This window comes from Brassica oleracea, chromosome C1 (genome assembly GCF_000695525.1).
Source record: "Brassica oleracea var. oleracea cultivar TO1000 chromosome C1, BOL, whole genome shotgun sequence".
Lineage (NCBI taxonomy): Eukaryota > Viridiplantae > Streptophyta > Magnoliopsida > Brassicales > Brassicaceae > Brassica > Brassica oleracea.
Window position 1 is genome coordinate 32,772,814 of NC_027748.1, and position 13,463 is coordinate 32,786,276.

Consider the following 13,463-nt stretch of genomic DNA (forward strand, 5'->3'; position numbering starts at 1 on the left):
TGTCCTCGTCCAGCATTGCGCTCAGTGTACCATTCCGGGTAGCCCACTAACTGCCACCAATCCCGTTTCTCGTGTCCTGTTCTGCCGCAATGAGAACACAACATCCGAGATCTCAGAATGGTATTTTCTGGTTTGCTTGACGCATCGTTTGAAGTTGTTGAGGTGTTTTGTCGAGCCACAAAACCAACTGCTTCTTGCTGCTGATCACGAACTCGTGTTGCTGCAAGTCTCTGCTCTTCTCGGATAATCTTGTTGTAAATCTCACCAAGAGATGGAAGAGGATCAAGACCAATTATGTTTGTGCACATGCTACCAAAACGTGAGTCATCTAGCCCCATCACGAACTGATGAATCCTTTCCTGATCTCTTTCTTTGGCCATCGCTGTAGCCGCTCCACAGGAGCACACGTGAACTGGTTGATAGACCTGTAATTCCTCCCAAAGTGCAGATAATTTACCAAAGTAGTCCAGCACAGACTGTCCTTCTTGCCGACACGAGGCGAGTTTTGCCTTTAACTGATGAACACGTACAGTGTTCCCAACAGAGAAACGTTGCTTGAGATCTTCCCAAAGCTGATGTGCGTCGGTGATGTAAGTAACAGTCGATCGCACCTTTGACTCTATGGAGGTACGGATCCACCCCACAATCATAGAGTTAACTGTCAACCAGTTCTCCAAATCGACGCTTCCTGCGTCTGGTTTCGTCAAGGTTCCGGTGATGAAACCTAATTTTCTTTTGGCCTGGAGAGCGTTCAACATCTCTGAAGACCATTCATTGTAATTTTCTCCATTCAACAGAACGGAAGTAATCGCGGCGCCAGGATTATCGGAGCCGTATAACGTATAAGGTGAGACACGCTCATCCTTCTTCACAACTTGCGAATCTGCCATAACGTGTTTCTCACGGAATACACGAGAAATTTATTTTGAGTCAGAGTTTTAAGGATCTCTGCTCTGATACCATGTAGATTTAGATATCGAAAGTACTTGTCTTATTAGAACGACAATACCAACCTATTTATACAATAAGAGAGTCGGCTATTTAGCCTTATCATCAACGACAACTTCCTTAACAATAGGAGTGTCTAACTATATCTCTAAGACTTATCACAAACTCTCGATCATTATCTCTAATATAGTATATCCACGCCAATAAGTAACGATACCATTCAGCAGTAACTTAGAGCTATAGACCTCCTCAGCCCCTGAAGAGAATAAAGAAACAAAAAAATCTGAATTTCCCGTGTACTACATTATATAACCAGGAGTTGCATAGTTCAATGTGTAATTCACCTCTTTCTAGAAAAGGTATGCTGATATCTTGATCCTCTTCACATGATAAGACTAGAAGATTCTCTGGGACCTTGTCTTCGCTTAGGAAAGATTTTCCCAGTCTTTCCACAGGCTGCAGTTTGTTTTCAGTACAATTTTGGCTTTCATCCTTAATGAAAGTGTGAAAAAGGCTAAGAAGCGGTACCTGCCCATGAACTGCCTTAACCAAAGTCGTGATTGTGTTTAAACCAGGCTTCGTAGTTGGGGTGATAAAGACTCTTCTCCCCTGAAGTAGTGTCAAGATAAAGAGTCAAAAAGGGAAAACAAACCAGCTAGAGAAGACTAGGAGTTGAAGCCAAAAGATCTGTGTAGTACCTTTAGTAGTGGGTTCTGCCGTGCACGAGTCAAAGAAACCCCCATGTTGAAACCAAACTCCTTCTCCTTCTTCGAGTCTCTGAGTATGTACAGATCCTCGTCAATTATATCTTCTCTTTCTTGCACTCTTAGTCTCGGGAATAGGTTCCACTAATGGTAAGGTCAAGCTACGAAGTTTCTTTGTAGTGTTTGATGTACTACGAGGACCCTTGCAAGTAAGTCTATGATACCCAACCATTAGACTTGACTGGAGTATCAAAAGCAGGTGCCTCATTATCCTGATCTTGCGAAATACTACGAGCTGATCTTCTCCTCCGCTTGGGGCAACTCAATACCTCTGCTTCATCACCCCCACTCGATTGCTTAAGCAGATTAGACCTACAACGTTGGTTTGATAATTCTCCTCCTCTCTTCTCTGTACTTGACACAACAACTTCATCCACATTCTTCTCACAGGCCTTGGCAGGAACTAATTTAGGCTTCTTGGTTTTTGGTTTCATCGATTCAACATCATTATCCACAGCATGAATCCCCTTAAGTCTCTTGGATTATTTACCTATAAGATTATTCGACTCATTATCAATTTCCCTGGCGTTTCCAGAGTGCAGATCATTGATCGCTTCAGCAGCCATTTGCGTATCAAAGCCTGCTGCTTCTTCTTCTTCTTCTTCAGGCCTATCAAACTCATCAAGAAGACTCTTTTTGGTTTCTCGTGAAGCAGTATGGATCTTCCTTCTCTCGGAAGACCTTTGGATACTCTTCCCGCAAGGCTTAGCAGGACTCGGACTAGCCTTCTTCATCCGTCTTTCCAACAGTTCATCTTTACCCATAGCATGAATCCTCTTATAAGTCCCCTTTGATTGTCTAGTAATTACTCCACTTGTTTATCATACCCTAACGCTACCATATCAGACATTTTCTTATTATGTTCCGCATCTAACTCTTTGCCAAGATTCTTTGTAGCGGCTTGGATCACCTTTCGTCCCCTAGTCACACTGCGATGCAACAGTCTGGAATCAGAATGAACCTTTCTAGTAAAAGATCTCCTTGCTTTGCTTGCAACACCAAAGATATCTTCTCTTCTTCGACGACAAATGTCACCACCTCCTTCATCCTCACGATTATTTATCATCCCAGTCGAAAATACTGTTTCCAACAGCTCTCGCGTTGTAACTTACTTTCTTCGCTAGTAACACTCGGAATGGTTTTTGATTTTTTTCTTCTCTTCTCCTTCCACAATCAGCCTCGACTTCAACATCAACAAATTCAAGAGGCATTCGCTTGTGATGCCCCGCCAGGCTCTTGAGAGTCTATATAACTCAAACCAGTAGAACAAGTACAGTTTTCTTCAGGCGAGTCATCCTCAGGGAAAAGCTTCCTCGCTGTTCTGTTTCCTTCATTTTTCTTTTCGACACACATATTGGGAGGACATTCCTCATTCCCTAGTACTACTCCGACAGGGATTATGTGTAGCTCCTTGACCAGAAGAATTACAATTAGCTAGAGTAGAACAGTCACTGTTGAGAAGCTTTTGGGCTGCAACAGCACCAGAAGCACGAAAACTGCTGCGAACATGAATGCAAATGATGCGAACATATAGACAAAAGTTTCTACTTTGGGAAGCATGAAAAAAAAACTCTACAATTTTGGCTAGAAACTCACCACAGATTCCATGTTCATTCCACGGTTGAATTAATTGTTTTCATTAGCATGCTCACTAGTCTTATCTTCACTCAATAACAGGTTCCCTCCTCTACTGCATTTAGTAGTTGAGAAGCAATGTGTTATATAAATTTTAGTAGTATCAAAAGGGCGTTTGGTCTAAATAAAAGTTTCGGGCTTAGGCCCATATACATATACAGATACGGTGAGAGGATATGCAGCCCATAGGTATTCTTCTTATTCTTCTTTCGACGCCGCTCAACGTTCGATCTCTCTATGGAAACAGCAAACACAGGCATTTTCTGGTATGTGGATGATTGTCCAATACCAGAAGGTCTCAGTGCTTTGAAGGTGTCTCAGAACATGAGATTGGCTCTGTCAAAGTTGAATTATAGTGGTAAGGTGTTTATCCATGCTTATGGTGATTCTCAAAAAATCTTGGAAGACCTAAACCCATCAGGTGATTCTCTTTTTCTCTTTCTTTTATTATACAGAGCCTGTTTTCTTCATTCTTTTTATCACTGATTTAGATTCACTTTATTCAGGAGATGAAACTCTAGATTTTGGCAAAGCATCCATTAGTGATGTGAAGCCAGCAGTGTTTGTCAAACATACACCCGGTAATTTTGATTATCGTGGTACTACAGCTATTTATACTCAAGATGATGAATCAACACCTCTATTTATGCTCCATCACTCATCAGGTGAATATTTCAACTCTCGGTTTTGATTGTTTAGGGCTGTTACTGTTAAGACTTTTAAACTAATGGCTTTAGAAAATATTTGGATGTTGCTTTTGTGGCTGTAACTTTTAAATTTTGTGAATATTTCAACTCTCCTTAGTACGTACATAACCTCGTCAACATATATGTTGACTTGATCGATGCTTTCAAGCCATTGCGTTGTTACTACTGGCTTTAGTAAATTTAAGGCTTTGATTGTTAAGGGCTCTTACTTACTGTTAAGACTCTTAAAATAATGGCTTTAGAAAATAATTGGCTGTTGTTTTTGTGGCTGTGAGTAAAAAACCATGAATTCAAGCTTTTAGAAACAGCAAAGGAACTTGAGAAGTTGGACTTTGAGTTATTTTAGGAGCTTTGAGTAATTTTAGGAAAGCAAAAATCTGATTGGTAAATTTATTGGCTTTAGAAACTTTATATTATTATTGTAAAGCTTTCAAAGTCTCGAAAGTCTAATCCCCAATCAAAGTCTAATTGTAATCTTGATCTCTTCTTCTTTTCTTTTTTTTCTTTATCTCGCAGGAGATAAAGATGCGATGCTTGGGAGGATTTTAGTAGACTTTATGATATGGGCAATTGATAATCCTGCACCAGCAAATATTATACTAGTCTTGGGAAGCAACATGTCAAGACGTCAGCAAGAATTCAAAAATGCTCTTCTCCAAGTTAATATGCTACGTTACAACATCCATTTTGCGTATCCTCAAAACGCAACATGCCCCTCTCTTCCTTCTGTTCATATCAAATGGCTTTGGGAAAGTCTATCAAGTGGAGGTAACCCTGAGGAGGAGGAGGAGGAGGAAGAGGAGGAAGAGGAGGAGGAAGAGGAGAAGAATGAGGATTAGTTTATTTAGTCTTGTTTGAGTGTAATATCTCAGTTTACTCAGCCTTGTCTTTTTATATGTGATGAAATGAAACTGCCAACTTGCTTGAAAAACATGTCTTCGTCCATTATAATATAAAATCTTAATATACATTATTGATCGGGTCTTTGAAAATTTTATATTAACGTTTTCTTTTGGTAAAGTCTCTAGATGGTCAGCAAAAATTGCCAGGAAGAACGGATAATGAGATCAAGAACGTATGGCACACTCACTTTAAGAAAAGACTCGAAGAGTATCTGTCATGCTCAACAATAGCTAAACCCCCTTTGTTACCAATTTTGCTTCTGTAGATGTTATTGAAAACTATAGGTGAAGAACAACCATTATAACAGTGAACTACTTGGAACATGTCTCGGTAGTGCTCTAAGTGAACATGCTTCTTTTGAATCAAATTTCTTACACAGCATTCTCTGTGTTGTTGTTATTGTTGTTGTTGTTGTCAAATAGGAGTGTTTTATTGTATATGAAGACTAGAGAGAGCTCACATGCCAAAACACTTGTGGGAGAGAATTAAGCTACCTAGAAACTATGAGAAGGCACCTGAACTCATTGATAAACACTTGTAGAGACCTGAGATTAATCCCTCCCTCTTCTAGCTTCTCTTTCAGTTATTCTGATCTATCACGATCAACTTCCCTTTCAGGTGTACTGGCCCATGTTGTTGAAGTACATGGTTAAACAAAGACTAACCAAAATGACTCAGATGCTTATTCGTATGAGAATACTTTCTCTCAAAACAAGGTCGATTTATTTTGTTGTTCTTGGTTTGTTTGATATGCTATTTGATTTACAACATGTCTTAGTTTTTCTTCGTGTTCTGATTTGTTTACTTGGTGCTTTTGTTTTTGGAATCACAGGGAGAAGGTAATGTCGTCTATGCCTATGAGGGATATGAAGAGAGAGTTGAGAAGAGACGAAAAGACTAAAATAGCAGCGGTGTTGGATAAGGTCACACTTTGTTATCCTCGGGTTTTGTCTATATGCCTCTTTTAAGCTCTTAGATTCTCATGATAATGCTGTTTCTTTTGTTAACAGGCCATTGAAACCTTGAAAAGTGTTTACTACCCTGATATACTTAATTACCTTGAAAAGAATGTTGAAGTTGAAGAGGAAGAGGAGGAGGAGGAGGAGGTGCTATTGTTTTTTTTTTCTAAGCAGTCCATCAAACATTTTGAGGTATTTGGTTTGGTAGTTGTGCTTGTCAAAATTAATATACTAAAAATTATATACTATAATGTTCTTGAATTGCTTTTTTCGCATCAAGAACCATGATTGGCATATTCAAGCAAGTTGAAACTCAGAACCGTGTCAGAGAGAGTGTCTTCTTTGTCTGCCTCACCTGTTTAGTTGCTTATTATCGAGTATGACACTGTTTCTACAATATCAAATCTGAAAAGATGAACAATCTTTGCTTTGTTTCAGACTTTGTACCGTGGTTATTTGTATATTCAAAACACACATTAATAAATACTTGTTAACCCAAACCATTTTGACACCCCAACCAGTACTCGATTTCACAATTGTCCAAACAGCTACTTGGACAAAGGACCAAGATATCAGCTAATGTACATGGAAGACTCTAATATTTACAAGTTTAATCTCACTCCTCATCATTCTTTAACATTCATAATTAACAGAAGCATGTTAGAATCTACTCTCACTCTCTCTCACACGGGTAACATTTTAGCAATCAACAAAACTCTCGCCAAGGAGACTGTTCTTCACTACATTTCCTAAAGTGAGATTGCTCATTTTTAATTAAAGCCCTTCTTCTACTATCTCCAAGCTAATAAAACCCACATAAGTTTAGAAGGTATATAACAAACTATGTCTTTCTCAACATATCACATAAAACAAATAGTACAAGAGTTTGCGTTAAAGCCTGAGATATCAATCAAGCCTTTCGGGAATAAATCATAAAGGTTTTGAGACTACTAACTAACTAACTAACTAACTAACTAACTAACTAACTCATTGAAAGCAAACTGCTAGAAAATCAATGCTTATTATCTTCATCCATTAGTAGAATCTCGACTCTGATCAACACTTTCGCTATTGCTTCCCAATTAGTGTCAAACTTTCAAATGATCAAATCATTGGAAAGAGCACAAAAGATAGATCCAATACACGATAAAATATCAGACATATATAACAACACCCCTTACAATGGTCTTTTAAATTTAAAGAGGAGATGGGGAGTATACGTACCTCTAAGAAGAGAGCTTCTTGTTAGAGCCTATTGAGTTCGGCATGGACCCTGTGTTTGCGTCTAGTGTCAACAACCAGCCCCGAAAGCTGACCCGATGAATTGGAGCTACCCACTTCCATTCAACTAACCAATAGTCTCTCGATCAACCCAAAAACCCCCAAAACTTTACAAATGAAAGAGACGAAAGACAAGTTTTTTTCGAAGAAGGCTGCGACAATTTTTACTCAAGACAAAAAGATCTTCGACGATTTATGCAAATTCATAAACCTTGACAAACAAAAACGCACCATTTTTACTACGGGTTGGATCCAATACTAAAGATTGAGAAACAATCAGATCTCGAGAATTCAACAAATGGAATAAAGAGAAAGAAAGAAAATTCAACAACGCTGGGAGACTTCCAATCGTACATAGATATCGCGATTAACAAACATTTTAAAAATTGTTGATCAGAACACAATCAGATCACAAACATTTCCGTTAACATACGTGTCTCATTACAATATTGAAAAACACAGCTAAGAGAACCTACACTCTACCCTTTAATCTACCCTCCACGAGTTTGAACCATTGAACAGGTTTATCCGATGCTCATTTGAGTTCTGAGCGAACATTTTTCTTCTCGTTGTAGGCTAACAACACGTAGAATCCCAGTCTCTTTGCTTCGCGGATGACACCCAGGAAATCGATATCTCCAGTCATCAGCAAAATGTTTCCTGGCTCGTTGTACTTCTCGAGGTGTTGTTCCATTCTTGTTCTCATCTCCACAATCAGTCTTTTGTCAGATGTGTCTTCCTCATTACCTGGAAAACAAAAATCAATTTTTAACACTAATATTCATAAACCACACAAAAAATTTTAAACAATCAGAAACACTAAACACACCTATTTTCACCTCGTGAAAAAGTTCCACTGATGATAAGGAGTCCAAGTATGCATCTCCCCTTAAAAATCCTCTATTACCAACTCCAACAATTTGCAAAGCGCCCACAAATCCCAAATTTTTAAGACCTTTTTCGATGTTTGGTATGACTGTTTTATGGTGCGTTAATGTTGTTACGGGACAGTTTTCAAAGTCCCAAATCGCTATTGTTTTTCTTCTTTTGCAATCAAAGGGATGCTTGATAAAAAAATAAAAAAATATACTCCCTTTGGACTGAAATGTACGATGTTTTAGGTATTTCACACGTATTAAGACAATAATTATTTGCTATAAATTTTGTCACTACAATAAGTTTTAATGCATAACCCACGACAAATAAATTTCCTAGTAAAGATAAGTTGCATGTACCCGACCAGATAATTATTTGCTATTACTAGATGTGTTTGTTTTTCAAGATAAATTTGGTCACTCAAAAAACACTTTACACTTTAGAAATTTTTTAGTTTTGGAGCCACATTTTTAAGGGAAACGAATTTAGAATGGAGCCAAAACCAAAAGAGTATTTCACTAATTAAAAATGTGGCTTCCTTTGATTTGAATAAAAGTCCACCAATGGCTTTTCACAGATTTGATTTAAATAAAAGTCCACCAAGAAATTCTACTACATCTGATGATGGTGCAATTATTCAATTTGATGAAGAACTGGAAAATCATTCTTTTATGAATTCAGGTATACTTTGTTTCCTTATTTTTAGTTAATTATTTATTTTGTATTGTTGATATATATCTACATATTACTTCTAATAATTTGCTAGTAATACATGTCAAGAAATATTCTCTTTTTTGGATAAATCAAGAATTATTCTCTATTTTTAGTAATTTTATTGGAGTTTTTAATTTTTAGAACATAATGGAATACTGTAAACTGTAACTGATCTTCGCTGTTTGATCGATTGTTTATATATACACAAGAATCACAGAATAATAATTTTTGTTATCTTAGTAATTTAATTTCATGCAATAGTCATTAATAGTTTGACTTTGAAATTTCTTTTATCCATATACATTTATCACTTTTGCACAGATAAATATATATTCTTGGAAGTTTCATTTTTATAAAACCAAAATGTATTAATTAAACCTCAAAACATCTTTACATTAGTATACAAAAAAAAAAGCTACAACATCTAGAGAGTATATATCAGTGTATAAAAGTTAAAATATAATTTTAATAATTTAAGAAAACGTTTTTGATTCTTACTGTGAAGTCAATGTATTGAAAATCTGGAGACAAGATCCGATTAATACTGGCTTTGATACTTGAATCTGAACCAAAAAAAAATTTAAGAAAACAAAAAAAGAGAGAAAACAGATAATAGGGTGGTAAAAAACGCTTACATGTTGTTTCTGTCATTCGAAGTTTTTTGGTTGAATCCTGAAGGTAGCTCTTTGCGGTAGATTGAGCTATTATCACCTCCTCAGACTTACTTTGGCCGGTAGGAAAACATAAGTGTAGTAAGTGTTGTTCTGAAAAAAGTTCATCTGAAGAACCTTCACCAGAAAAAGCTTCACCAGCTTGTATTATCAAAGTTCTCTCACTCTCTCTTGAAGAGAGGTGAGCAGAATAGAGCAACTTTATCAGCTCTGAAACAGATCCAGAAGATGAAGAAGAAGAAGACATGAAAGAAAATGTTGGAACAAAGAAAGAAATGAACTGAAAAAGAGATCGCAAGCAGACTCGTGAGTTGATTTACAAAGAAGAGGACTCGCAGAGAAAGAAACAAGAGAGAGAGCGAGAGAGAGAGAGAGAGAGAAACCAGCGGAAAATAAAAAAATGAAATCTGGAAAAGCACGGAAAACGCAAGTTAATTGTCTATGAAAATCCTCCTCAGACGAGGGTCCCACCCTGTTTTCAATATAGAACGTTAGCTTAGCTGGAATCCAATATAGGCCATACTTTTACTACTCTCAGTCCGCGTCTGTGATTTGTCTCTTTCTTTTCTTACTGATTTTTTTTTTTTTTTTCAAAGCTATTCTCAGACCATCCGCCTTGAGGGTTTATGGGGAGAGTTCACACAGAAATCAATAAAAAAAATAATAAAATAACTCAATCACATGAATCTATCTCTCCTAAAGCTCTTTCGGCTGAACCCCTCTCTCCTAAAATTCAACACTGTAGCGCGGATCCCACGTGGCGTGGCGGTTCGCAATTGGTCTAGTTTTTTTTTTTTTTAAATCAAAAAGAAAAAGAAAAAAAATTAATAATAAAAAAATTGAAAAGATGAACCCCAAGGGGGTTCACTGATGCTCTTGCTCTTACTGATTTATAAATGATTTTTAAGTTTAAAACCATCTGACTAAATATTTAATAAAAAAATTCCCTAGACTAATTTTATTTAACAAATTAAATTTCTAACAAATCATAATTACTATTACTATCGATAAATTTTTAGTTTAGGAATTTTACATTAAGTAAACATAATTGAAGAATTTATCATTAAAAATTTTAAAAATCAAAAAAATTCAAAAATTTATAGTATTATCTAAAAATTAGTAACTTAAAATTTTAAAATTAACATTTTTAAATTTTTTTGTAAATATATGAGTTTAATGGGTTTTTAAAATTAACATTATATAAGTATAAATTAAAAATGTAGAAACCCAAAAAATATAATAAAAATTATCTAAAGATATACTAGTAATAAAATTACTAAAAGATTAAAAATGTAAAAAAAAAATATAATAAAAATTATATCTTATCTAACAAAAATGTAATAATAAAATTTTAGATAATTTTTATTATATTTTCTTGGTTTTACATTTTTAATTTATATATATATAATGTTGATGTTAAAACACACATAAAACTCATATATTTACAAAATAATTTAAAAATGCTAATTTTAAAAAATCAAGTTATTAATTTTTAGATAATATTATAAAATTTCGATTTTTTTTAGTTTTAATGGCCAAGCCTATGTTTATATAATGTAAAAATCTTTAAACTAAAAATTTATTGGTACTGATATTGCTAAATAGTAAATACTAGTTATCAACTTTTCCTTTTCCGCCGTAGTTGAAATTCAAAACAAAATTAGAAAGCCGAGTATTATTATACTACATCAATGATACACATTAATCGTTATTGTTGGCCGATATTGTTTGTCAAGCTACTTTTCTCTAATAATTTAATTACTAGTTATCAACTTTCCATTTTCAGCCATAGTTGAACTTGAAAACCAAATGAGAAAGCCGAGTATTATTAATACTACAGTAAAATGATACACATTAATCGTTATTGTTTGCATGTCGTCATCCGATATTGTTTGTCGGTTAATTATTTCATTAACATGGAAATATACGTTGTAGTTGATGCTCACTTGTCATTGATTATTACTGATCTTGAAGAAACAAATAAATGAAATATTTTCAAAACGCAACCGCTAATTAATAAACTAACTAGACCAAAATTTTACCATTAGAGTCCAGCTAATAGATCTTGTTCCCCTCCAGTTTTGGCCAATACATCCAACAAGTCCATTTCACTATCGAAAACCATCTCATTACCAACGGAGCCTAAGTGCTGAAAATCTTTGTGCATCTCATCAAAACCAGCCACTTCAAGATTCTGACGTGTTGTTTTCTTCATCTCCGAAGTTTATGAAAGAGAAAGAATCTTGATCTATATTAGCGATCATTTCTCCCGATTTATCATCCATCTTAGCCTCGTTGTTGTGGCATGAGTGTCACACCGAAGAAACATCATCACTTCGCTTATGGTACTGTTTACGTTCGCTGGTACAGATTGAGGTTTGGTTTTACTACCCTTTTTCTTGTTGCTGGCCATAGGTTTAGCATGACAGATACTCTTCGAGTCTTTTCTTAAAGTGAGTGTGCCATACGTTCTTGATCTCATTATCCGTTCTTCCTGGCAATTTTGCTGACCATCTAGAGATGATACCTAAAGAAAACGTTAATAAAATTTTCAAAGACCCGATCATTAATGTATATTAAGATTTTATATTATAATGGACTAAGACATGTTTCTTGTGATGATTATTGCATAAACGTATAATTTATATACTGTTGTAATTAGAGAGAGTTTAGAAACTGAATATTTTTGTTATTAATGATCAAAGGGGTTCATTTATATAAGGATTACAAGATAAAGATAAATGGAAAGTATCCAAAACTTAAATTCATTAGGATTAGGAAAACTACTAATACATAATAATTGAAAGATTACATCTATTAGGAAAAGGAAAGGGTTTCCTTTTCTCCAAGCTTTGTGGCTGCCATTCTCTCTCCTGTAGTCGGCTCTCTCTCTCCCCTCTCTAGGCTTCGGCCATCTCTCCATCTTCTAGGTATTGGGCCGGTCTCGGTCCGGACCTGGTTAATGGCAATCCACTCCATAATTTATAACACTCCCCCTTGGATGCCATAACCATACATGATTTGTAGTACGCTTCATGTTGTCTCATTAAAACTTTATTAGGAAAACCCAGTGGGACAAAACCATGATGAAGGAAAAAGAGTACAACACGCACTACTCCCTCTGATGTGAACCTCAGTGTAGGTTCTACATTCTACGCATCTTGTGCGTGATATTTCTTGTATGTATAGGATGGGAAGTAATCGGCCAGTTTCATTACTAAGTCGTAACTAGACCACTTCGACCTCTTAGGTCGTTTCTCATGTCTTTTGACATCGAGTGTCCCGGTAAAGCATATGTGCTAAGCAATGTGAATCACATTGTCCTCGGAGATCACTATTGGGTCTTTGCAAATCGTGTTTGCATATGTCCATAGTCTAGCCGTGATCGTCTACTCTTAACTCTTTACTATGGTCGGATAAACCAAGTACTCATGGACAATGTACTAAACATGGTTATCATGAACCTATGTCTCGGTGTGGCCGATCCATGTCTGGATCATAGACCTCGTCTATACATGTCCACTACTTATCTCATGAGTGTTCAAGATCAATGATCATTGATGTGAGTTTATAATCTCTTATTATGGCTCTGTGGCCGAACACTCTTCATGTATCTCACATGTGGACATCGATATTTCTTGCTTTAGGCAGTACCATATCTATCTCGGACATTGTAGTCCTTTATCCATCTCTTGATGGTGTCTCATGACCTCTGTTGCTGTGGATTATATCACACACTGAAATTAGGTCATAGATCTCGGCTCTCACAAGCTTATGGACTACAATACATTTGTATCTTGTTGATCATTTGTCTCTACTAGTCCGTGATCAAGAAGAAGGGCCAGGCGCCTTTTAGTTTTAAAAGCCGGATGCGTCTAGTAGAAGAGCCAGACGTTCTTTGCTGAAAAACCGGATGCCCTTAGATGGACAGAGTCGGACATCTTTAGTTTGAAGGGCCGGGGCCGGATGCTTTTGGTCGGACACCCACATAGATTTATTCTATGC

The 13,463-nt window shown here is 36.1% G+C and overlaps 3 protein-coding genes across 3 annotated transcripts in view; 1 reads left to right on the forward strand and 2 right to left on the reverse strand.

Annotated features, from left to right (window-relative positions):
- LOC106337812 overlaps positions 1-2,476 on the reverse strand; it is a 5,439-nt gene extending 2,963 nt beyond the window's left edge. Inside the window, exons 1-6 of the mRNA XM_013776927.1 lie at positions 2,203-2,476; positions 1,877-2,061; positions 1,647-1,796; positions 1,477-1,557; positions 1,293-1,404; positions 1,160-1,204 (exon numbers count right to left, since the gene is read on the reverse strand). Of these exons, the coding sequence (XP_013632381.1) occupies positions 1,160-1,204; positions 1,293-1,404; positions 1,477-1,557; positions 1,647-1,796; positions 1,877-2,061; positions 2,203-2,476 (847 nt within the window). The remainder of the gene's footprint in view (positions 1-1,159; positions 1,205-1,292; positions 1,405-1,476; positions 1,558-1,646; positions 1,797-1,876; positions 2,062-2,202) is intronic.
- A 1,056-nt stretch (positions 2,477-3,532) lies between these two features.
- Positions 3,533-4,984, forward strand: LOC106342537. The gene is made up of 3 exons (XM_013781509.1): positions 3,533-3,768; positions 3,854-4,012; positions 4,571-4,984. The coding sequence occupies exons 1-3, from the start codon at positions 3,585-3,587 to the stop codon at positions 4,891-4,893; spliced, it is 666 nt and encodes a 221-aa protein (XP_013636963.1). The 5' UTR covers positions 3,533-3,584; the 3' UTR covers positions 4,894-4,984.
- A 2,551-nt stretch (positions 4,985-7,535) lies between these two features.
- LOC106325743 lies at positions 7,536-9,927 on the reverse strand. Its single transcript, XM_013763798.1, has 4 exons — positions 9,423-9,927; positions 9,286-9,350; positions 8,027-8,261; positions 7,536-7,944 (listed from the first exon to the last, which is right to left on the reverse strand). The coding sequence occupies exons 1-4, from the start codon at positions 9,703-9,705 to the stop codon at positions 7,733-7,735; spliced, it is 795 nt and encodes a 264-aa protein (XP_013619252.1). The 5' UTR covers positions 9,706-9,927; the 3' UTR covers positions 7,536-7,732.
- Positions 9,928-13,463: the final 3,536 nt, after the last annotated feature.